Source organism: Garra rufa, chromosome 21 (assembly GCF_049309525.1).
Source record: "Garra rufa chromosome 21, GarRuf1.0, whole genome shotgun sequence".
NCBI lineage: Eukaryota > Metazoa > Chordata > Actinopteri > Cypriniformes > Cyprinidae > Garra > Garra rufa.
Window position 1 is genome coordinate 6970334 of NC_133381.1, and position 26770 is coordinate 6997103.

A 26770-nucleotide genomic window follows, 5' to 3' on the forward strand; every position below is an offset into this window, starting at 1 on the left:
TCCATCTTTTCACACTGAGGACAAGTGAGGGACTCGTATGTAACTATTACAGAAGGTTCAAACACTCACTGATGATTCAGAAGGAAACAATGCATTAAGTTTTTGAATTTGAATTTAAAGATCAGGTTAAATTTAGCTTATTTTGTCTTCTGGGAAACGTGTACATATCTTTTGTAGCTTCTGAAGGGCAGTGCTAAATGAAAAAAAAACAAAAAAAACATGATATTTAGGTAAAATAAGAAAAATGTACACATCTTCCTTCTGTTCAAAAGTTTTCACCCCCAGCTCTTAATGCATTGTTTTTCCTTCAGGAGCAGCAGTGAGCATTTGAACCTTCTGTAATAGTTGTATATAAGTCCCTCAGTTGTCCTCAGTGTGAAAAGATGGATCTCAAAATCATACAGTCATTATCGGAAAGGGTTAAAATATACAAAAATGTTGGAAAACCAAATAATTTGTGGGACCTGAAGGATTTTTCTGACGAACAGCAGGCAGTTTAACTGTTCGGGACAAACAAGGGACTCATGAACTATCACTAAACAAAAAACAGCTGTGGATCATTCTGGTAACAACACAATATTAAGAATCAAGTGTATATATACTTTTGAACTGGGTCATTTTTTAACTAACATTATTTTTTCCTCTTGTGGACTATATGTAAACATGTTTTATGTCAAATATTCTTATTCAAAGTTAAACACTTTCACGCATTTTGCAAGATCCCTCTTATTTTGGTAAAATAATTAACATTTTGTGGATCCTGCAAGGTGTATGTAAACTTTTGACCTCAACTGTATAAATACGGTTTTCCCCAAACTGACTCCAACACTATAAGCTTACAAATATCAATTCATAATCACTTGCTCTGTAAATGCACTTTCAAGAAGAACGAAAATAAAACCCATCAGTGTCAACAAAGCATCTCCTTAATTAAAAATAACACCTGTTACATTTCGTTTAAGTATTTTATAACATTAATAATATTCAATAAATATCATTGGGATTACTGGTAATTATAATAAAGCAAAATAACCAATCGTTCTAACCTTATATGTGTAATTCATCGGCTTTTTAAATAAAAATTTCACTGTAAAACCCGAACGATAATGTCCTCATCAAGATGGCTTCTCGATATGGACATTTCCAGGAAAAGCATTGTGGGAGCTACCTGACGTCAACTAACACTAGCCAATCAGCGTCTCTCATTGTTTCTGTTCCGTGAACTTTGGCGCGCCGCTTTGAAAGAATCTACTCATCAATGAACATAAACGATCATAAGCATTGATCAGCTTTAAAGCCGCTGTAAAGCGATCAATGAGGACGAGTTTGAAGTACTACAACTGTTTGCGCGCAGGTAGTGTTTGTTATTCAATAGATGCCTGTACTTTTGTAGTAATCGGCTGTGGAGGTCCTGCTAAGTGGACAGGATGACGTCTACAAAAGAGATCAAACGTAAGTTGTTTTCTATAAAATCGCAGATAATATTTTTTGGGGGCAGCAGATGTGATTTATTGCCATTTATTGTTCAATACTGAGGTAAAATATGTATTTTAATGTAACCCACTCCATCCACACGTATTTGTTTGTTTTTTGTTTGTTTACATATGTAAATGTCAGAAATGTGCATATACATTATATACACATTAACATAGTAAGTATATGTACAATAATATAGTAAATTGTATATACTTGTATTATTTCTAATTATGTAAATTTTGTATACATGTATGTATGTATGTATATATATACATGTATGTATGCATATGTGTGTATATGTGCTATTTATATGTGCAGTTTATAGTTGTTAAAAAACACATTAACAGAGTAAATAAAAAAAACTATATATTTTTTAAAGAATATAAATTATATTTATAGTAAAATATATAAAGTGTAAGATATATATATATATATATATATATATATATATATATATATATATATATATATGCACTATATTTTTTATGTTTGAAGAAGTCTCTTCTGCTCACCAAGCCTGCAGTTATTTGATCCAAAGTACAGCAAAAACAGTCAAATTTGCAATTTAAAATAACTATTTCCTATTTGAATATATTTTAAAATGCAATTTATTCCTGTGATTTCAAAGCTGAATTTTTAACGCCATTACTCCAGTCACAGATCCTTCAGAAATCATTCTTATATTCTGATTTGCTGCTTAAAAAACATTTATTACTAATATTATTATTATGTTAAAAACAGCAGAGTGTAATTTTTTTTTATGGTTTCTTTAATGAATAGAAAGTTCAGATAAACAGCATTTATCTGAAATAGAAATCTTTTGTAACATTAAAAATGTCTTTAGCATAATTTTTGATCAACTTAAAGCATCCGTGCTAAATAAAAGTATTAATTTCTAAAATTTATTTCCTCCAAAATAATACGAAATTATACTGACTCCATGCTTTTGAATGGTATAATGTATAATGTTACAAAAACATTTTATTTTAGATAAATGTTGATCTTTGGATCTTTCTATTCATCAAAGAATCCTGAAAAAATGTACTGTCAGTACATTTTACATTTTAAAATATATTCAAATAGAAAGCAGTTATGTTAAATAGTAAAGAATATTTCACAATATTACTGCTTTTGCTGTATTTTGAATTAAATACATGCAGTCTTGGTGAGCAGAAGAGACTTCTTTAAAAACCATTTAAAATCGTACTGTCCAAAATTTTGACTGGTAACATATGTATATAAAATGTGTGTATAAGTTGCATTTCTTTCTTCATGTGTTTGCAGTGCTACAAAAGGCCAAGAGTAAAGCTCAAAGCAGCAATAACCTGAAAGAAGAAGCCAGTCTGTGCAATCAACTGGGGGAAGTTTACGCTAAAACAGGTGAAGCCCTTGGCAGATTTAATAATACAAGTGGATTAATGGTCAAACTCTAGAAGTGTTGCTTTGTTAATTATCACAGTTGAGTTGAATGAACATATTATGAGATAATCAGCCTGGTTCATGGGTCTTCTAGGCGACTATCGTGCTGCTATTGAAGAGCATCGACAGGAATTGGCCCTTTCAGAGAATTTGCATGACGTGATTGGCTCTGCTGTGGCCAATAGGAAGATTGGAGAATGCTATGCAGAGCTGGGGAACATCGAAGCTGCTCTGAAGGTTTGCAAATACATTTTATTTCGAAATGATTGAGTGATTGCAGTGAGTCATTCTTACATGGAGTTTCTCTCTCAGCACCAGAGGCTTCATCTGAATCTGGCACGATCCGTTCATGATGCAGCAGAGGAGCAGAGGGCTCTGGCTACAATTGGACGAACGTACCTCTTCCTGTTTGATTCGGACAGTTCTCAGGACAGCTTGAAGCATGCCAAAGATGCTTTCAAGAAAAGTTTGGCCATTGTAGATGAGCGCCTGGAAGGTGAAAGAATCAGTTTATGCATATAACATTTTATGGCTAACTAATATGTGATATGCTATGATGATCTGATATGTTCGCTCTCTGTTTCTGCAGGTACTGTATCCTCACGAGAGCTGAGTGAGATGAAAGCCCGTCTCCTGCTGAACCTGGGTTGTGTGTATGATGGGATGAAGGAACCACAACGCTGCAGTGACTATATACGACAGAGCATCTACATCGCTGAGTAAGACAATTATTATTTTTTTGGTCTATAAACAAGTGAAAAATGCAATGTTTGCTACTGGTTAAAAGTTTAGGTCTCTTATGCTTACCAAGGCCCTTTATATTTGACAGCAATGTCGTGAAATATTATTACAATTTAAAAGAACTGTTTTCTATTTAAATGTAAAATTCTTAATATTGTGTTGTTACCAGAATGATCCACAGCTGTTTTTTGTTTAGTGATAGTTGTTCATGAGTCCCTTGTTTGTCCCGAACAGTTAAACTGCCTGCTGTTCATCAGAAAAATCCTTCAGGTCCCACAAATTATTTGGTTTTCCAGCATTTTTGTATATTTGAATCCTTTCCGATAATGACTGTATGATTTTGAGATCCATGTTTTCACACTGAGGACAACTGAGGGACTCATACAGTGTCACATGATCCTTCAGAAATCATTCTAATATACTGATTTGCTGCTCGAGAAATATTTATTATCATTTTCAATGTTAAAACAGTTGTGCTACTTCATATTTTTGTAGGTGTCGTTCAAAAGTTCAGGATAAGAGTTAAAAATATTAAATAAATTTGTACTTTTGTTCAGGATGAATGGATTAAATTGCTCAAAGGTCACAGTAACGTTACAAATATTTCTATTACAAATAAATGCTGTTATTTTGAACTTTATTTATAAAAAAAGTAGCATGGCTTCCACAAAAACATAATAGTAAGTTAATTAATAATAATAATAATAATAATAATAAATGTATACTTTTCTTCAGGAAGGATGGATTAAATTGATCAAAAGGGACAGTGAAGACATTTATAATGTTACAAAAGATTTCTATTACAAATAAATGCTGTTTTTTATCTTTATTAATCAGAAATTCAAAAAAATAGTATAATGTTTCCACAAAAACTTTTTTATTTTATTTAATACTTTTTATTATTAAAAAAATATTTTAAAAATATATCATGGCTTCCACAAAAAAAACATAATAATAATAATAATAATAATAATAATAATAATAATAAATGTATACTTTTCTTCAGGAAGGATGGATTAAATTGATCAAAAGTGACAGTGAAGACATTTATAATGTTACAAAAGATTCCTATTACAAATAAATGCTGTTATTTTGAACTTTTTATTTATAAAAAAAAGTAGCATGGCTTCCACAAAAACATAATAGTAAGTTAATTAATAATAATAATAATAATAATAATAATAATAATAATAAATGTATACTTTTCTTCAGGAAGGATGGATTAAATTGATCAAAAGTGACAGTGAAGACATTTATAATGTTACAAAAGATTTCTATTACAAATAAATGCTGTTCTTTTGAACTTTTAATCAATCAAAAATCTAAATCCAAACAAAAAGAAAATGATCACAGTTTCCACAATTTTCCCCCCCATAGGTTAATATTATAAAAAAAAAATTTTTTTTGCAATGAAAATAACCATGGTGTTCAATTTTCAACCATCAAACAAACTAAGCCACAAATTGAAAATAATTTACATGTAACAGTTATATAACTAAATGAATATGACTAAACAATTCATAACTTTATACAACCTTATTAGGGCAACTTTTTGTTGTAGGCTAAGAATGTTTTATAATATAAAACCTTAGAAAATAAAAGCGCAAAATTTAATTGTAGAATTTATTCATTAATATAAAAAACTTCCTTGTGCTTATGTTGTTACAAAAACATTTAGTGTATATTTGACCTTTTTCCCCTCTAGAAAAAACAACCTTCTAGAGGATCTGTATCGTGCCAACTTCAACCTGGGCAGCATTCACTTCCGCAACGGGCAGCACTCGCGCGCCATGCGCTGTTTCGAGCAGTCGAAAGAATGTGCCCGCAAAATGAAGGACAAGTTCAGCGAGAGCGAGTGCTTCCATAGCATCGGCAAGGTGATATAATAATCCAAATTGTATTTACCTGTATAGTTTGTTGCTTCTAGTCCCGCTTTAATGATTTTCAACAAGTGTATTTACATTTTGGCATGTATGCGTTCAGATATTGCTTCATCTTGGTGACTTTGCTGCGGCACGGCGTTCTCTTAAGAAAGCCTTCTGTCTGGGCTCCCAGCAGCCTTCTGATCGCGAGGCCGTCAAGAGAGATTTCAAACACGGTGAGATTAAGAACATCTGTGAGCGACGCTCTGCATCACTGCCAGATTTTGTCAGATCAGAAGATCTAACAGAGGTTTATCTCTTAAAGCTGCACAGCTTAAGGCTGAATGCTGATCTCTCGGAGCCTAATGGAGATTTTCAGTTAGGAAATGCTAAATCAAAGCACTGTGGCTTCTAATAACAGTATTAGTGGTGTTTGATTGAACATGTGTCTGATGCAGCAATCCGGGGCTGTCAGCTCGAGCAGACGGCGACAGAAGTAACTGAGAAGTTTTCCCATGAGGCCATGGATCTGTCAGAGCAACTGGGAGATCTTTATTGTAAAGTGGGCTGCTATAACAAAGCTCTGGAAGCTTATCAAACACAAGTAAGATTTACAATATACCCCAAAACTGTTTTCAGTATATTGCAGTGCTATTTTATTTTATTTTATTTTTATTTTTATTTTTAATAATTAATTTTTTTAATGCTTTTAATGAGGTCTATTTAAAGTGGGCTGCTACAACAAAGCCCTGGAAGCTTTATTTTAGAGTACAATACACCCAAAACTGCAGTGCTATTTTATTTTATTTTTTTATTTTTTTTAATGCTTTTAATAAGGTCTATTTAAAGTGGGCTGCTATAACAAAGCTCTGGAAGCTTATCAAACACAAGTAAGATTTTCAATATACCCCAAAACTGTTTTCAGTATATTGCAGTTTTATTTTATTTTATTTTATTTTTATTTTTAATAATTTATTTTTTTAATTCAATTCAATTCAATTCAATTCAAGTTTATTTGTATAGCGCTTTTCACAATACGAATCGTTGCAAAGCGCTGTACAAAAGTTTAGGCTACTACAATATATTTAGTAATTTTAGTAATGCTTTTAATAAGGTCTATTTAAAGTGGGCTGATATAACAAAGCTCTGAAAGCTTATCAAACACAAGATGATGTACAATACACCACAAAACTATTTTTCATATATTGCTATTTTATTTTATTTTATGTTTTTTTTTTTTTTTTACATTTTATTTTTGGTATATTTCTGTGTAAGCTTTAAGTTCTTACCTTGTGTGTTTGTGTATCAGCTGGCGTGTGCGGAGGCTTTAGGGAAGCCTGCTCGTGAGTTAGCAGTCATTTACGTCTCATTGGCGGCCACTTACACAGATTTGCGACAACATCACAGAGCCGTGGAACATTACAGACAAGAACTAAAGCTGAGAGAGGGCAACCCTAAAGAGGTAACATAGACTGACAGACTACCTACTACTTTATGAATCATATCTGTTATACATCATCTTCAGAGTGGAGTGACATTTCAGTGATTATCTTGTCTTTGTTTTTCAGGAGTGTGAGACGTGGTTGAATATAGCTGTTTGTGAGGAGGAGATCGGACAGCCTATGGAGGCGCTCGATCAAAGTTTTAGTGCTGCTCTGAGCTGTGCTGAAAGATCAGGACTAAACAAACTACAGGTTGGTTGAAATAATTCTCACACACCAGTAAAATTGTGCAGAAGACTTACTTTTTTTCATGATCTGAAAAACAGTTTAATTTGACAGTGGTACTGGCTATTGGTCAACCAACATTTGTGGAGGCCAATGCTGATAATTAAGAAACCAGAGTGGTCAATGGCCAATATATAGACAATATCATGCTATTTAATAGGGATACACAGAATGTTCTGCAACCAAAATTATTTGGCTGAAAATAGAAAAAAAATCTCTTTCGTTAGCAAAAAGGCTGAATAAATTATACCTAACAATGACATGACTCGATCAAATAGAGGTGTGCACTAATGTAGCAAACATGTGGGCAATGTGGAAGCATTTAAAGCACCGACAGCAAGAGACTGTTTAGAACTGTCATATGCCTTCGATGAGAAGAGGAAGGGGTGGTTGTTGCTGGTTACTGTATGATGACTGAAATCACAAAATGGCCTTAAACCATTAGCACCTTATGTTGTCTAATACATGCGCACATTGTATTTATTCTGACAGAAAAATCTGTGTGATGAGAATCATTCATAACTCTGCTCCTGTCAGCAAAAAAGTAGTACTGAGGTCTCCTTGCGGGTTTCCGCCAACATTCATAAATGTTGCATTGTAATTTTACTGTTGTTCTGTAAAATGAAATAAAAAGTAAGAAAAAAATAATAAGCGTCATTACAACACCTCTTCTTACTAGATTATTACAGTTAATAGCAAAATGAATGTTTGGAAATGTAAACTGATATTTCCTACTGAGACACTACAGGAAAAGATATCCATATTTTAGATGGTGAAAATAGTGTTGTAATATATTTTTTTTTTTGGCAACACTTTACAATAAACAACAAATATGTTGTTCAATGCATTAACTAACATTAACGATCGAGCCTGTAGTCAAAGAGTAAATATCACTGTTGAATCCCTTTTTTTTTTTTTTTTTTGTGTGTGTGATTTCAGAGGCGTGTTTTAAGAGCATGGCTACAGGCCCAGCGACGCTGTGGCTTCTCACAGTGTGACGACACTGAGGCCAGGCTGATGGAACTGTGTGAGCGGGATGGAATGAGACTGGAAGGCAGTGAAGAGGAGGATGAGGAAGAGGAGGTGGAGAACAGTGAACCACTGGAGGACAGTGACATCCACTACTCTGACTCCGGTAACACACACACACACACACACACACACACACACACACACACACACACACACACGCGTTGGGTTTACATGTTTTATGGGGACATTCCATAGGCGTAATGGTTTTTATACTGTACAAACCGTACTTTCTATGGCCCTACACCTACCCTACACCTAAACCTAGCCCTCACAGGAGATTGTGCACACTTTTACTTCCTCAAAAAAACTCATTGTGCATGATTTATAAGCCTGTTTCCTCATGGGGACCTAAGAAATGTCCCCACAAGGTCAAAATCTACTGGTATTCCTATCCTTGTGGGGACATTTGGTCCCCACAACGTGATGAATACCAGGTACACACACACACACACACACACACACACACACACACACACACACACACGTTGGGTTTACATGTTTTATGGGGACATTCCATAGGCGTAATGGTTTTTATACTGTACAAACCGTACTTTCTATGGCCCTACACCTACCCTACATCTAAACCTAGCCCTCACAGGAGATTGTGCACACTTTTACTTCCTCAAAAAAACTCATTGTGCATGATTTATAAGCCTGTTTCCTCATGGGGACCTAAGAAATGTCCCCACAAGGTCAAAATCTACTGGTATTACTATCCTTGTGGGGACATTTGGTCCCCACAACGTGATGAATACCAGGTACACACACACACACACACACACACACACACACACATATACATATCTTTCTCGTCACCTTAGAATTATAAGGTTCTATCTGCATTCTGAGAACTTTCAAGATATTGAGCTTCAAGGTTTTTGTGTTCCATAGAAAGTTTTTGTGTTCTGTACACAGAACCATTTTTGTTTTCTAAAAAAAGGCCCCAAATGTACATAGCTTACAAAATAAACATATATAAATAATGTAAATAAATCATCACAGAGTAAGAATATGTGAATAACTCATCTTTGACAAAAATGTTAGATAGAACCTTATAATTCTAAGGTGACGATATATATATATATATATATATATATATCTCTCTCATTTAAAAGTTTTATGTTTTTTTTTTTTTTTAAATGTCTCTTATGCTCAAAAAGCCTGCATTTATTTGATCAAAAACACAGAAAGAAATTTTATATTATAAAATATTATTACAATTTAAAATAAATTGTACATTTTATTTAACATTTTTCTATTTTAATATACTTTAAAACATAATTTATTTATGTGATGCAAAACTTAATTTTTAGCAGTCATTACTCCAGTCTTCAGCGTCACATTTGTTTGGAACTTGTGATGCCTTTTTTTTAGGATTCTTGAAAAAAATGTTAAAAGGATGATGAACAATGTTACAAAAAAACAGCATTTATTCAAAATAGAAACAGCTGAAGTCTTTACTAACACTCTTTTAACAATTTAACACATCTTTGCTAAATAAAAGTATTTATTTCTTTTAGAAAAACAAACTTTGTTGTCAGTGTTGTATATTGTTACAAAAGATTTCTGTTTCAAATAAATGCATTTTTTTTACTTTGTATTCATCAAAGAATCCTGAAAAAAAAACTTTCAAAAAATATTAACTGTTTCTAACAATGATAATAAATGAGCATATTAGAATGATTTCTGAAGGATCGTGTGACACTGAAGACTGAAATAATAGCTGGTAAAAAAAACAGGAATAAATTATATTTGGAAGTATATTAAAATAAATACTTTTAAATTGCAATAATATTTCACAGTATTACCGTTTGATTTATATATTTTTTGGTCGAATGAAATGCACCCTTAATGAGCATAACAAATGTATTTAAAAACATTACAAATCTTACTGATCTTAAACTTTGAACAGCAGTGTGTATGTTCAATTAAGAAATTATGCAACGCTGTGTTTTTTAAAATGAAAATAAATGGCATGATCCATTTTGTTTAGATGTAATAAAGATGTTTATTTATGCACGTTATCAGGATGTTTGTTTATATCTGAGTGAGTGAATAATCTGTTTATGCAGATGAGGATCTGGAGGGTTATGATAAGATTGTGACGGGCAAGAGGAAGACACAGAGGGTGAGATCTCAGAGTCTGTGCTTTATGTTGCACTCCATCCTCATCTGATGTATTGTTTGTTTTATTTTGTTTGTTCTGCGTTGTTTGCACAGTGGAACCGACGAAATGAGAAGGGCGAGACGGTACTCCACCGGGCCTGTATTGAGGGAAACCTAAAGCAGGTTCAGTACCTGCTTGACCAGGTGGGTTTGGCTTTTGGTACTTCACATTTGTGACCTTGAATCATAAAATCGATCCGAATAAATACGCCTTTCATTGATGCATGATTTGTTAGAATAGGACAACTATTTAAAAATATGGAATCTGAGGGTAAAAAAAAATCTAAATATTAAAGGATAACTATTGCCAAAATGCAACCTGGGCTGTTTTTTTTTTACTGTAAATGAGACAAACATATATCTAAAAGCATAATCATAATTACGACAAACGAGCCGTTTTTGAGATTGACCGTGATTTAGTTTTGTGGTCAATGGCCGGTGAATGCGAGTACTAGGGGCATAACTTTGAGCGCATCAAAATCGATATTTTTACAACACTAAGAAGGCTCGACACACCATGAAACTTTGCTCGAAGTATCGCCTGGGTCTCTACACATGAACTCCAGCATTGAGAACATTGTTTGTGTACACAGAGTTTACTAAAAAGAAAGTTTTTAAACAACTCACTTTCACTGTTTGAGTTTCCGCTCGCGGCCGTCTTGCCAGTCAAGAGGTGTCGATCTCCGAATGCGAGGATGGATAGCTCCTAAAGCATATTTCCATATAAATGCACGGCTAATTTGTTGTTTTGTCGCAAGTGAAAACAATATTAACCTTCTAGTTGTAAAAAGAGCCTCATATAAGCCTAGTATTTCGTCCTATGGAGTCCATTCATTTGCATTCGGAGATCGACACTTCTTGACTGGCAAGACGGCTGCGAGCGGAAACTCAAACAGTGTGAGTGAGTTGTTCAAAACCTTTCTTTTTAGTAAACTCTGTGTACACAAACAATGTTCTCAATGCTGGAGTTCATGTGTAGAGACCCAGGCGATACTTCGAGCAAAGTTTCATGGTGTGTCGAGCCTTCTTAGTGTTGTAAAAATATCGATTTTGATGCGCTCAAATGTATGCCCCTAGTACTCCCATTCACCAGCCATTGAAAACAAAAATAAATCACGGTCAATCTCAAAAACGGTTCGTTTGTCGTAATTATGCTTTTAGATATATGTTTGTCTCGTTTACTGTAAAAAAAAAAAATATATATATAGGGCAATAGTTACCCTTTAAGAAAATCCCTTTTAAAGTTGTCCGGGTGAAGTTCTTAGCAATGCATATTACTAATCAAAAGTTAATTTAAGTTAAGTTTTGATATATTTGCAGGAGGAAATTTACAAAATATTTTCATGTAACATTATTAACTTAATATCCTAATGATTTTTGCCATAGAAGAAAAATCAATAATTTTGACCCACACAGTGTATTTTTGGCTATTTCTACAAATATACCCATGCTACTTAAGACTGGTTTTGTGGTCCAAGGTCACATTTTAAGAGTGCTTTTGCCCTTCTTGAAAAAGTATTTAATGTGTTTATTTGTTAATCTCTCACAGGGTCACCCGGTTAACCTGAGGGATTACTGTGGGTGGACTGCTCTGCATGAAGCCTGTAACTACGGTCATCAAGGTACTGCAGCCTGTAATTTTAACATGTACATTATGAATAAAGAGATGTATTTATAGTACAGGTGTAGCTCATCAGAGACTGAAATTGGTTTCTTTCAGAAATCGTAACTTTATTGCTGGACCGTGGAGCAAATGTAAGCGACCCTGGGGGTCGGGACTGTGAGGGTGTCACACCTCTGCATGACACACTGAACTGCGGCCACTTCAATGTTGCGCGACTGCTGATACAGAGAGGAGCGTCAGTCACTGTTCGCAATAGCAAGGTCAGGCAAACACACTACGTAAACCTACACTGTTGTTCAGAAGTTTGAGGTCAGTAAGATTTGTAATGTTTTTTTTTTTAAAGAAGTCTCTTATTCTCATCAAGGCTGCATTTGTTTGATCAAAAATACAGAAAAGAAAATGGTAATATTGAGGAATGTTATTACAATATAAATAATGGTTTCTATTTTAAAATGTAATTTATTCCTGTGATGCATCATTACTCCAGTCTTAAGTGTCACATGATCCTTCAGAAATTATTCTAATATGCTGATTTATTACTTTAATAATCAATGTTGGCAACGGTTTTGCAGCTTAATATTGTTTTAGAGCCTGTGATGCTTTTTTCAGGATTCTTTGATTTAATAGAGTAAAAAAACAAATCTTTTTCTGCAAGTCTTTGCTTTCACTTTTTATCAATTTAACACATCCTTGCGGAATAAAAGTACTAATTTCTTTCAAAAAAAGAAAGAATAATGGTAGTGTGTATTGCTAGAACTTATTTATATTTTATATAAATGCTGTTCCTTTTTATTCATTTATTCATTTTTTTTGATCACAGGTTCCAAAAATTTTTTAAGCAGCACAACTGTTTCCAACATTGATAATAAGTCAGCATATTAGAATGATTTCTGAAGGAGCATGTGACACTGAATACTGAAGTAATGATGCCGAAGTTTCAGCTTTGATCACAGGAATAAATTAGATTTACATTATTTTGCATCGTAATAATATTTCACAATGTTAAATTTTTTTTCTGAAGGTTTAAACGCTCATTGATGCTTCAGAAGCAAACACAATGCATTAAGATTGAATTTGAAGATCAGGGTAAATTTAACTTTAAAATTTAATTTTGTTTTCTGGGGAACATGTAAGTATCTTCTGTAGCCTCTAAAGGGCAGTACTAAATACAGAAAAAACCAAAGAATCTGTGGAACCTGAAGGATTTTTCTGAAGAACAGCAGGTAGATTAACTGTTCAGGACAAACAAGGGACTCATGAACAACTATCACTAAACAAAAAACAACACAGTATTAAGAATCAAGTGTATGTTTGACTTTTGAACTGGGTAATTTTTTATAAATACAACTATTATTTTTTCTTGTGGACTATATGCAAATTTCTTTTATGTGACATCTTATTCAGGTCAACTAAATAAACGATAACATGCATTTTGTATGATCTCTCTTATTTTGGTAAAATAATTCACATTTTGCAGATTCTGCAAAATTTTTGACGTACTTACACTAGCATTATCTTCCTCGTTTCATTAACAAAGCAGTTTTGATGCTGTCTTTGATAATTCCACACATAATTTTCTGTTATGTATGTATTTATTTATAGGGACTTACGCCTCTGGACACCCTGCGCCAGTGGTTTAAGACTTACAGCCGACAACTGGACCCAGAAACAAAGCAGGAGTGTTTGGAGACTGAAAAACTCCTCAAAAGAGCTATTTCAGGAGACAGTGAGGAGATAAACATTACTGATTTATCATACAATATGTTTTTTAATGGCTGACTGACCCTGGACCACAAAACCATTAATAAGGGTACATTTTTTGAAAATGAGGTTTATACATAACCTGAAAGCTAATAAATAAACGTTCCATTGATGTATGGCTTGTTAGGATAGGACAATATTTGGCTGAGATACAACTATTTGAAAATCTGGAATCTGAGGGTGCAAAAATATTTAGAAAATTTCCTGTAAAGTTGTACAAATTATGTTTTTAGCAAAGCATATTACTAAATTAAGTTTCCGGTAGGTATTTACAAAATATCTTCATGGAACATGATCTTTACTTTAATATCCTAATGATTTTTGATGGTAATTGTGACCCATACAATATATATTTGGCTATTGCTACAAATATACCCATGCTGCTTAAGACTGGTTTTGTGGTCCAGGGCCATATATTTGACCCTGGACCACAAAACCAGTCATAAGTGTAAATTTGTCGAAATTGAGATTCTTACATCATCTGAAAGCTGAGTAAATAAGCTTTCCATTGATATATTGTTTGACAATGTTTGTCTGAGGTACAACTATTTGAAAATCTGGAATCTAGGGGTGCAAAAAAATCTAAATATTGAGAAAATCACCTTTAAAGTTGTCCAAATGAAGTTCTTAGCAATGCATATTACTAATCAAAAATCAAGTTTTTATATATTTATGTTAGAAAATTTACAAAATATCTTCATGGAACATGATCTTTACTTAATATGCTAATGATTTTTGGCATAAAAGAAAGATTATTATTATAATTTAGTAGTATTTTTGGCTATTGCTACAAATATTGCTACTTAAGACTGGTTTTGTGGTCCAGGGTCACATATACATTTTTAGATTTTAATAATGACATATGGGACATTCACAAAATTGCTAATTAAGTAAAACTCTTACTTCAAAGAAGAATTACTCAATATTCCCTCAAAAAAAAAAAAAAAAAAACAGAAAATGCATTATTCATTGACAATTATTTATTGTAAACTATAAAACAGTGGACTGATGACAATCTCTAATTTGGCTAATACGTTTACCCAAAATAGATTGGAACTTTTAAGAACTTTTGATTTATTTTAGAAAGTGTTGGTACTGTACTTCAAAAAGAAATCTCAGTACTTAACTCTCTGTCTTTTTCTCCTGTAGTCTCAGTTGTGTCTGCACCTCCACGGCAGCAGAAGGAGCTTCAGGACAGTCAGCTGTTTGATGCTGAGTATTCAGAACCACTGCTGAGGGAGGCACCAGCATCACCCCAGCAGATCACTTCCCGTCCCACTCCAGCCGTCCCGACACCAAAAAACTCAGCTCCGAGACGCAGGGACACCTCGGGCTCAGCCCGCCGGCCACGAGGAATGGAAGTAGATGTTCTATATGGGGTAAAGCTACTTTTCTAAAACAATCAGTCTGAATTATTTAATTTTAAAACAAGAATTAATGTAATTATTTATTTTTGCTTCAGGACGAAAACGGTTCTTCAGATAATTCCGACTCTGATTGCTCACTCAGTCCTCTTCGTCCTGTTCGGGCAAGACCGCGATCCCCAGTTGTCCAGTCCTCACAGGAGTTCCCACCTAGTCAGGATGTGCCCTCCATATTTGAGTTCAGAGAGGCCATGTTGCCCCCGCAGTCAGAATCGGGCAGACTAGAGTATCAGAAGGCCATGCAGAGCCTGGGCAGCGCCAAATCCCGTCTTCTCTCTCAGAGCCTATCAGAGCCGGCCTTTACCAGCACGCCAGCAGTGTCGGCCAATAGCAGAGCAGCGCTGGTACCAGAGGACCAGTATTTGGCAGATGATTGGCTGGAGGATGATCTAAGCGATATGCAGCCTAAGAAAAAACGGAGAGTTTTTGAGCACAGCATCCCACGGGAAACAACTTCCAGAAATCAGAATCATTTCTCAGTATCTGCTGAAGCTCCTCCTAGAGGTGTGTGACACACAGTGCAAACATTTTCACTCAGTAGGTTAATAACGATTATGATAATGCAATATTTATTCTTTACTAATTAGGTAGACACAGGTAGCTACACCTAGTATTTTTCTGTTCTTGTATGTTCTTGTATCTTATACAGTTTTATTTAAAAACAGTTCAATCCTACATTTAATGTCTAACAACTAATTAAGTGAGATCTTTTATTTTGTTGATGTTAAAGTAATCCAACACAAGTACCTACCACATTAGTTTTTTTAAAACATTAATCATCAGTAGTTTCTTAAAATCTGATGATATAATATAATATAATGTTATAATTAATATACACTGCGTTCAAAAGTTTGGGATGAGTAAGATTCTTATGCTCATCAAATTTACATTTATTTGATCAAAAATACAGAAAAAAATCTATTATATTATGAAATATAATTGCAATTTAAAATAACAATTTTCTGTTAATATAGTTTTAAAATATACTTTATTTATTTAATACAAAGCTGGATTTTCTTCAGCCATTACTTCAGCCTTCAATTTCACACAATCCTTCAGAAATCATTATATTATTAATATGCTGATTTATAATCAGTGTTGGAAACGGATGTGCTGCTTAATATTTTATGAACCTGTGATACTTTTTTCAGGATGCTTTGATGAATAAAAAGTTAAAAAGAGTAGCATTTATTCAAAATGGAAGACTTGGTCCCACCTCTGCAAAATAAAAATCTTTAAAGTTTTTAACAGTAAACGTCGTAGATGTATTAGAAAATTGTGTGTAGAATCAGCAAAGACAACATCAAAACTCCATTGTTAATGAAGGAGGAAGATAATAAGCTATTACTTTTTACATCCTTGCTGAAGAAAGAAAAATAAATGTACAGACCCTAAACTATGAATGATAAAAAATTCTATTTTAAATAAATGCTGTTCTTTTTAATGTTTTATTCATCAAAGAATCCTGGAAAACTATCACAGATTCCAAAAAAGGCACATTAAGCAGCACAACTGTTTTCAACATTGATAATAAATCAGCGTATTAGAATATTAGAATGATTTCTGAAGGATCATGTGACACTGAAGACTGGGGTAATGCTGGGGAAAATTCAGCTTTGCATCACAGGAAATAATGATTTTTTTTTAAAGTATATTAAAACAGAAAACAACTATTTTAAATTGCAATAATAATTCATAATATTGCTGTTTTTTTTCTGTATTTTTAATCAAGTAAATAAACTTGAATAGAATCTTACTGATCGCAAACACAATGTAGAATAGTTTGTATGACATGAAGGGGAAAAAAAATTGTATGATAGTAATAAAATATCATAATTAATATACAGATATAATTGATGCTAAACTGTTTAATTGCCCTTAATGAGTTTTATGTCTCTTACTATTTCTGATAGCAGTTCAGAGTTCCTCCAGTAGGGGTCTGTCTCTGAGGAAAGGCACTAATAAACCTCGGCAGGTGAAGATGAATCAAATGCCCGGGATGGTGAATCTAGGCAGGAGAGAGGTCAGCAGGTCACAGAGTCCCATCACAACCCATGAATCTGAACCCATTCATGATCCTGCACCTCCTACCCATCAGTCAATGGTAATACAGACCTCACTATGTGATTGGTTGTGTTTAAAAAGGCATGCTAGTGTACTATTCAGCACGTACATGCTGTATAGTGCTTGCAGTTGTTTTTTATTATATGTTAAATTTGTATGCAGTATGAGGACAGTATTGTATGTAAATGCATTATCTCATTACATTGTATGTTTAATTTCTAAAATGGCATTTAATTAGTATTTTAGAAATAAATGCGGTTATTCTACATTTTTTTTTTTTTTTTTTTTTTTTTTTTTTTTTACATTTTTTTTTTTTTTTTGTAAATGGCAGCCAGTTACTAAATAAATACTAAACTACTCATTTTTTTAATTGATACTTACAGACAGCTATGATTAATGTAGTTTTAATTAGTGTTAAATTAATATTTAATTATTTTTGTTTTTTTTTAAAGCCACCATCATCATTCCAGAATCGAACAGCTCATGTACCTGCACCGATCAGGATGAGGGTCAGAGTTCAGGACAACGTCTTCTTGATTCCTGTTCCACACAGGTCTGATGCTGCTTTTGTTTGTGTCAGATAGTGTAATGGTTTATGAGCATATGTAATTGTAGATGTTATGTTTGTGTTTGTACAGTGAGGCAGATTCCTGTACGGTGGCGTGGTTGTGTGATCAGGCCGCTCAGCGTTACTATCAGACGTGTGGATTATTGCCACGTCTAACCCTGCAGAAAGAGGGCGCTCTGCTCTTACCCACAGATCCACTGCTGGCTGTGCTGCACACCAATGAAGAGGTCAGAGGTCATAGGAAAACTTTGGTGTATTATTCTACTGTTTGTAGGCTTTTTTTAATTAATGAAAAGTATTTTTTTTTAATTAAAAATGAAAAGTGAAAATTGCAGTCAGTTGGGAGAAAAATAGTTGCCTGGAAAATAATTAAATAGTAGCATAAATAAATAAATATTCAGTGGTATGGGTCAAGCTGTTTGACTTAAGCATAATTAAATAGTCTAGTAATTTAAATTTAAAAAAAGATTCTTGCTTTCACAATAAAACACTTTTTTTTTTTTTTTTTTTTAACTCTTTTTTTTTTTTTTTTTTTTTTTTTTAGTCAGGTGGTATAACCAAAACCATAATTGTATGGTCTAGTCACAAAAAAGTACTTCATCTCATTTGGTTTTTTCTGTTATTGAAAATTTGTTGGACACAAACCAAAATGTAATACTAGTCATTATTTCATTTAATTTTCTTATTTTGATTTTATTATTTTGATTTTATTATTTTTATTTAATTTTATTTTTTGATTATTTTTTTTTAATCTTATTTTTATTCATTTTTTTAATTTTTATTTAGTTTTATAAAATTTTATTAAATTTTGTTGTATTTTATTTCATTTTATTTTATTCTTTTCATGTTAGTTTTTTGTTTAATTAAATTTTAATTGTATTTAATTTGATTATTTTAATTGTTTATTTTATTTAATTTTATTTTATTCTTTTTATTTAATTTTATTTGATTTTTATCTTTTTATTTCATTTTATTTTGAAGAATTCCATGTTATTAACAAAATAGCCCAGTTTTTTTTTAACCTTTAAATAAGTGTGTGTCAAGCTCAGGAAAAAAAAAAAAAAAAAAAACATTAAAGTAGTCTGATAGTGCTGCATTATGTCTTAAAGCCATATAGCACTTGAGGTGAACGGGCTGAAAGTTTGTTGATTTAAACATTTTATTTTATTTTATTTATTTATTTTTATTTTATTTTATTTATTTTATTTATTTTTTGTATTTAAATTTTAATTGTCTTGTATTTTATAAAACAAGCTGTACATTTAAGTTGTTTTTCTAAACCTTACCTGGCTCTTTATTTTATTTTATTGTAATTATATTTTAAATCATTGCATATTAATTTTTCATTTTTTTTTTTTAGTTTTAAATAAGTGTGTGTCAAGTTCAAAAAAGCAAAAATTCATTAAAGTAGTCCAGTAGTGCTGTTTTATGTCTTAGAAAGCCATATAGTAATTTTCTGTGTTGAACTGGCTGAAAGTTTAAGTCGTTTCCCAATGCAAACTTTTTCTTTTTTTAATCTTTGGTCAATGTACCTCCTGCAGGTTCTTGCTGAGGTGTGTTCATGGGATCTTCCTCCTCTCCCTGAGCGCTACAGGAAAGCCTGTCAGAGTATGGGAGTGGGTGAGTGACTCTTTGTTGACTTTGTTGTCTAGTCACAAGAAATCCGGAATCTTTAACTCTAGACATGCTTGTTCGATATTATATGTGTATCAGAGGAGATCCGGCGTGTTTCAAGGCTGTGTGAGGTGCAGGACAGCAGCCCCTGCGTGAACGTCTGTGGACTCAGTTTGCCCCCAGCCTCTCTGACTCCTCTCCTCAGAGCGCTCAAACTGCAGGCCAGCCTCACGGAGCTGCGCATCTCTGCCAACCGTCTGAACAACTACCTCCTTCCAGAACTGATGTCTGCTGCTGCCACTATGCCCAGACTGAGGATTTTAGACATATCGGCCAATCAGATCACTGGAGAGGGGCTCAAAAAAGCATCAGTCACGTTTGAAACGACGAGTCAAGCTGCTTTCCCAGTAAGTCTACTTTCGTTGATCCAGTATAAGATCTTCTATTAGATACAGAGATTAAACCAGAAGAGCCAGGTAAGGTTTGCAATGGAAAACAACTTACATTATAAAATACAATAAAATTAAAATAAAAAAATAAAATTAAATAAAATAAATAAAATTTTATTAAATAATATACAATTTTTTTAAATTAAATAAATAAAAATACAAAACATAAAATAAAATAAAATGTATATATATGTTTCATCAGTCTTTTCTGCTCACCAAGCCTGCATTTATTTAATCCAAAATACAATAAAAACAGTAATATTGTGAAATATTTTTACCATTTAAAATAACTGCTATCTATTTTAATATATTTTAAAATGTAATTTATTTCTTCGATCAAAGCTAAATTTTCATCATCAATACTAAAGTCTTCAGTGTCACATGATCCTTCAGAAATCATTCTAAAATGCTGATTTGCTGTTCCAGAAACATTAAAACATTAAACATTAAAAATTATCATTATTTAAAACAGTCAATTTTTTTTTCAGGATTTTTGATCAATAGAAATATCCAAGGGTCAGCATTTATCTGAAATAAAATGCTTTTGTAAAGTTATACACTACACCATTCAAAAGCTGTGAGTCGGTATAATTTTTGTTTTTAGCAAGGATGCTTTAAATTGATCGAAAATGATTATAAAGACATGTATAATGTTACAGAAGATTTCTGTTTCAGATAAATGCTGTTCTTCTAAACTTTGTGTTCATCAAAAAGCCTGAAAAAATTCTACTCAACTGTTTTCAACATTATAATGTATTTTGAGCAGAAATCTGAATATTAGAAGGATTTCTGAAGTCTCATGTGACTGTAATGGTAATAATCATCTTTGAAATCACAGGAACAAATTACAAGTCCAAATAAATTTAAATAGAAAACATTTATTTTGAAATATATTCAAATAAAAAAGTTAGTAAATAGTAAATTAGTAAATCAAAATTTTAGTTTTTGCAGTACTTTGGATCAATTAAATGCACGCTTGGTGAGCAGAAGAGACTTAAAAAAAATACATAGAAATATAAAAAAAAAAATACAAGAAATCTTACTGTCCAAAAGTATGATGTTTTCAACATCATAATTAATGTTTTTTTTTTTGTAGCAGCAAATCAGAATGTTAGAATGATTTCTGAGGGATCATGTGACTGGAGTAATGGTGCAAAAAATTCAGCTTTGAAATCACAAGAATAAATTACATTTTAAAACATATTCAAATAAAGAAGTTATTTTAAATAGGTGTTTTTTTATTTTTGTACATTTTTAATGTTTTTGCTGTACTTTGGATCAAATAAATGGCTTGGTGAGCAGAAGAGACTTCTTTAAAAACATAAATAATCTTTATAAAGGCCACGTTTTAACAAGCATATCTTAGTTTTTATCTCCATAAACGCATGTTCACTTCAGCAAGCATGAGTCAGTACAGCAGAGATGGTGTGGTCACTGAGATCTGCAGCTAATGTAGACGTGTGAAGTATAAATATCAGATCATTGTGACTGTCCTGTCAGCATGTGGTCAGGAGTTGTGTTCTTTTCTGAGAAGAAATAAACTGTCTCCCTTTTATGGTTCAGTGGTTTCATGAGGAGAGTGTTAATGGTTAAGTCTCAAAGAACAGATGTGAAATTCACACATCGAGACATGTATACTAATACAGTACCATGAACTTGTCTGTCTTCTTGAATTTTTTTTTCTCTCTCTGTAGTGTCTAGAGGAGTTAAATTTAAGCATGAATCCTTTGGGTGATGGCTGGACGCAAGCGCTAGCGAGTCTTCTGTCCATCTGTCCACTGCTCTCTACTCTGTCCCTGCAAGCCTGTGGCCTCTCTGCACGATTCCTTCAGCAACACCGTCTGCTCTTAGCCAGCGCCATGGCCAGTAAGTGCACCGTCAGATGCATCTGATCTGAAGTGGTTAGACCTCTGTTTGACAACCACATTTTATTTTTATGCTCTCACAGGCACTGGAAATATGCGCTCAGTGTGCCTCTCCCATAATGCACTGGGCTCCACTGGTTTCGAACTTGTGTTGAAGACGTTACCGATGCACTGTCTCACGCACCTTCAGCTCTCTGCCGTCTGTAGAGGCCCGTCTGACCAGCCTCCCATGGAGATCCTCACAAAACTCCTGACACAAGTATGCTTACTTCCTTCTAGAACAGTTTAGACTCCTCTAGGGTTGGTTTTTGCAATTAAACTCAAAGGCTAAAAATGGGTCACACTCCAGCCTTAATGCCATTTCATCTCTGCTTTAAAATCTGCATTATTCAACTGCTGTGTAAATAATATTGACTATATGTTTTGGTTCCAGGGTGACTGTTCACTCACGCACTTAAGTCTGGCTGGAAATGGCCTTACAGACCACAGCATCCTCTTGCTCTCTAGGTGAATCAACTCTACTCAAATTACTCAAATCTTAATGCATCATTTATATGCTTATTTGTGACCCTGGACCACAAAACCAGTCTTAAGTATATTTTAATACATTGTATGGGTCAAAATTATAAATTTTTCTTTTGCCAAAAATCATTAGGATATTAAGTAAAGATCTTGTTCCATGAAGATATTTTGTTATTTTCCTACCATAAATATATCTAAATGTAGTAATATGCATTGCTAAGAACTTCATTTGGACAATTTTAAAGGCCATTTTCTCAATGTTTAGATTTTTTGCACCCTCAGATTTTTAAATGGTTGTATCTCGGTCAAATATTGTCCTATCACAAAATAGATTAAATTTCAATTTTTAAAAATATCCTTATGACTGGTTTTGTGGTCCACGGTCACATTTTAGCATGGAGGTTATGTTTATATACATACAGTATTGATATATTCTGGTTGTTTTTAGGTGTCTTCCTGTTTGTCCCTCCCTGGTGTCTTTAGACTTGTCTGCCAACCCTTCAGTTACTTCAGTTGGCCTTCAAAGTCTCCTAAACGCCCTCATGGAGGCCCAGCGACCTTTGAACAATCTGAATCTTCAAGGTATTTTATTTTTTTCCATTGATATTGAAATTTATTCACTAGCGACTTGTTAGCTCGGATAAATTAAACCTGCGAAAGTATTCATACCCCTTAATTTTTTTTCACATTTAAGTTGCAGCCTGCTTTAAATTACTTTTTTTTTCCCAGATCAATCTACACTCCATACACCATAATGACAAAGCACAAAAGAGATTTGCACATTTATTAAAAATAAAAAACTGAAATAAGTATATTGCATAGTAGGGCTGAACGATATTCTGTTTTGACATTGACATCGCGATGTGCGCGTGAGCGATAGTTACATCGCCGGAACATACGATGTGAAGGGTAGAAGCCCATGGTGCCCATGGTGATGGCTCTCAATATCGCAATATATATTGTTTGGAAAAAAAATATCGCAATGTAATTTTTTTCCGATATCGTGCAGCCCTATTGCATAGGTATTCATACCCTTAACTCAGTATTTAAAGCACCTTTACATCCTCAAGTCTTTTTGGGTATGATGTGACAAGTTTTGCAGATCTGCATTTGCCTCATTACCTCAAAGACTCAAGGCCATTCACAGACTTGATAAGCCACTCTTGCTGTGTGCTTTGGCTCGTTGTCCTGTTGGAAGGTGAACCTTCTGCCCAGTCTGAGGTTCTAAATGTTCTGGACTGGGTTTTCATTAAGCCCATCTCAATATTTGCTGTGTTGAGCTTTCCCTCTACTCTGACGAGTCCCTCAGTCCCTGCCGCTGAAAAACAGCTCCACAGCATGAGGCTGCTACCAGCACACTTTACTTTTGGGATGGTACTCTGCAGGTGATGAGCAGTGCCTGGTTTCCTCCATAAATGCTGCTTGGAATTAAGGTTCATCAGACCAGATAATCTTGTTTCTCAAAATCTGAGAGTTCTTTAGGTGAGGAGAGAAAAGAAGAGGATTGAGTTTGGCCAAACCGCCAAGTTTTGCAGTGATGTTTGTCCTTCTGTTGGTATCTCCTATCTCCACATATGATCATGGAGCTCAAGTCGAGTGACCATCAGATTATTGGTCACAAGTCTAACCAAAGCTCTTCTCCATCAATTGCTCAGTTTGGCCAGAAGGCCAGCTCTAGGCAGATTCCTAGTTGTTCCAAACTTCTTCAATTATGGATAATGGAGGCTGCATGCTTCTGTGAACCTTCAATGCAGCAGTATTTTTTTTTTTCTGAGCTCTTCCCCAGATCTGTGCCATGACGCAATACTTTCTCAGAGCTCTACAGGCAGTTCTTATGGCCTTAGAGCTTGGTTTTTGCTCTGAAATGCACTTTCAGGTGTGTACCTTTCCAAATCATACTCCTTAAAATGAATTTGCCACAGGTTAACTCCACTCAAAGTGATAAGAATGCTCCTGGGCTGAATTTCAGGTGTCCCTGAAAAGGGTATGAATACTTATGCAAATAAGTCATTTAAAGGGTAACTATTGCCAAAATGCAACCTGGGCTGTTTTATTTTATTTTTTTACAGTAAACGAGACAAACTTATATCTAAAAGCATAATTACGACAAACGAGCCATTTTGGAAATTGACCGTGATTTAATTTTGTGGTCAATGGCCGGTGAATGGGAGTACTAGGGGCATAACTTTGAGCGCATCAAAATCGATATTTTTACAACACTAAGAAGGCTTGACACACCATGAAACTTTGCTCGAAGTATCGCCTGGGTCTCTACACATGAACTCCAGCATTGAGAACATTGTTTGTGTACACAGAGTTTACTAAAAAGAAAGGTTTTGAACAACTCACTTACACTGTTTGGGTTTCCGCTCGCAGCCGTCTTGCCAGTCAAGAAGTGTCGATCTCCGAATGCAAATGAATGGACTCCATAGGACGAAATATTAGGCTTATATGAGGCTCTTTTTACAACTAGAAGGTTAATATTGTTTTTCAGTTGCGACAAAACAACAAATTAGCCATGCATTTATATGGAAATATGCTTTAGGAGCTATCCATCGTTACTCTCCTCGCATTTGGAGATCAACACCTCTTGACTGGCAAGACGGCCGCGAGCGGAAACTCAAACAGTGAAAGTGAGTTGTTTAAATACTTTCTTTTAGTAAACTCTGTGTACACAAACAATGTTCTCAATGCTGGAGTTCATGTGTAGAGACCCAGGCGATACTTCGAGCAAAGTTTCATGGTGTGTCGAGCCTTCTTAGTGTTGTAAAAATATCGATTTTCATGCGATCAAAGTTATGCCCCTAGTACTCCCATTCACCGGCCATTGACCACAAAACGAAATCGCGGTCAATCTCAAAAACGGCTCGTTTGTCGTAATTATGCTTTTAGATATGAATTTGTCTCGTTTACAGTAAAAAAACAGCCCAGCATTTTGGCAATAGTTATCCTTTAAGTTTTTTATTTCTAATAAATTTGTTACAAACCTATTTTGTGCTTTGTCATTATGGTGTATGGAGTGTAGATTGGGGAAAAAAGTAATTTAAAGCAATTTAAGTTAACATAAGGCTGCAACATAAAACGTAAAAAAAATTGAAGGGGTATGAATACATGCACAAGGCACTGTATAGTTGCATATATCGCCACATCATACAGTAGCAGCAGTTTGCAATATCTCACAGGAAAAGCTGTTTGAGAAGCTTATTAGTGTGAAATATGAATTGCTGGATGTGAAAAAACATTCTAAGTAATGTGTAAAGTTCCTCTCGTTCTTTTTGACAGGCTGTCAGGTGTCAGGACCTCTGGGTGATCTTTGTTTGGACAGTCTGTCTGATCACATCCGAGACCTGCGTTTGTGCTCCCAGAGTCTGAATAAACTAGACCAGGAAACACTGCAGCAAAGCTGGAGACGACGACGATCGGAGCCCATGCATGTGTTTTCTCACAACTCCAAATGCATGCTGAGCATCACTGCGGCTCCACTTTAAACTATTGGCAGTAGCATTAGTCTAAACAATCTGCAAGTTTAATGAACAAATGCTTGAAAAGATTTGTCTGTAAATACTGTAGCATGTGTGCTGTCATTATGTATTTTTTTTATTGTAATTATTTCTGTGGACATGTATTTGTTTATACTTGTGACTCAAACCCATTTTATTCTATTTAGTGTTTTTGCAAATTGTCTTTATTGCTGATTATTTGCAAATTCTAAGAAATTATGAGTTTGAAATGGGAATGGAATATCTATGTATGCGGTGGTGCTGATGGAGCAAGAAAAATACCAATAAAATTCTAATTCGAGCATCCTGTTTGTAAACGCATCTCCAAAAATTGGAAAAGAGAAAAAAACATGTCACACAACATGAGTTTCATGCATTTATTGAGAGAGAAAGAGAGAAAAAAAACTGATAAATCCAAAATAATCACACCATTAGCTCTAGTTCAACTTTCTCAGCTAAAGCAACACCTTAAGGGCTCTTCACACTTAAATTTAAGTTAATTTAACTCTGGGTCAACAGGATCCTGGGTTATCTTGATTGATGTTTCACAATGCTCATTATAGGGGTTAACAATTAATCCCGGTTATTCAAATGAAGACGTTTGGGTTGACCTGCTTATTTGCATATTCGCGTTTAGTCAGTGGACTAACATTTATAAAGGTAAGAATGAAACGATCTCTTCTTCACTCAACTTTATCGCGTTTCAGTCATCATTTGACATTTTTCCCTCAGAATATGAAATGACTGTTTATAGTGTTTTCAGGACGCGTAATCGACCAGAAATGGCGGCACAGAATTTAAGCAATGTCACTAAACCGAACGAAACTCGCATATTTTTATCATGATTTGGGCTGTACTAATCGGTAGAACCAGGAAAAACATTTGGAGTACTATAGACTGTCAAGATTTATAACAAATCAATAAGAAAAGTACAAAAAAATGAGGAACAAAAGGCA

At 33.9% G+C, this 26770-nt stretch overlaps 1 protein-coding gene across 1 annotated transcript; it reads left to right on the forward strand.

Annotated features, from left to right (window-relative positions):
- Positions 1-1272: 1272 nt before the first annotated feature.
- Positions 1273-26088, forward strand: tonsl (tonsoku-like, DNA repair protein). Its single transcript, XM_073827272.1, has 28 exons — positions 1273-1452; positions 2761-2856; positions 2990-3132; positions 3208-3391; positions 3485-3614; positions 5342-5513; positions 5620-5734; positions 5957-6102; positions 6808-6960; positions 7067-7192; positions 8165-8360; positions 10330-10385; positions 10478-10567; positions 11973-12045; positions 12144-12307; positions 13650-13773; positions 14958-15187; positions 15271-15736; positions 17146-17336; positions 17749-17849; positions 17935-18091; positions 19406-19484; positions 19578-19885; positions 21622-21793; positions 21876-22051; positions 22226-22299; positions 22763-22896; positions 25597-26088. Exons 1-28 carry the CDS (start codon positions 1428-1430, stop codon positions 25800-25802), a joined length of 4287 nt encoding a protein of 1428 aa, XP_073683373.1. The 5' UTR covers positions 1273-1427; the 3' UTR covers positions 25803-26088.
- The last annotated feature ends 682 nt before the right edge of the window (positions 26089-26770 follow it).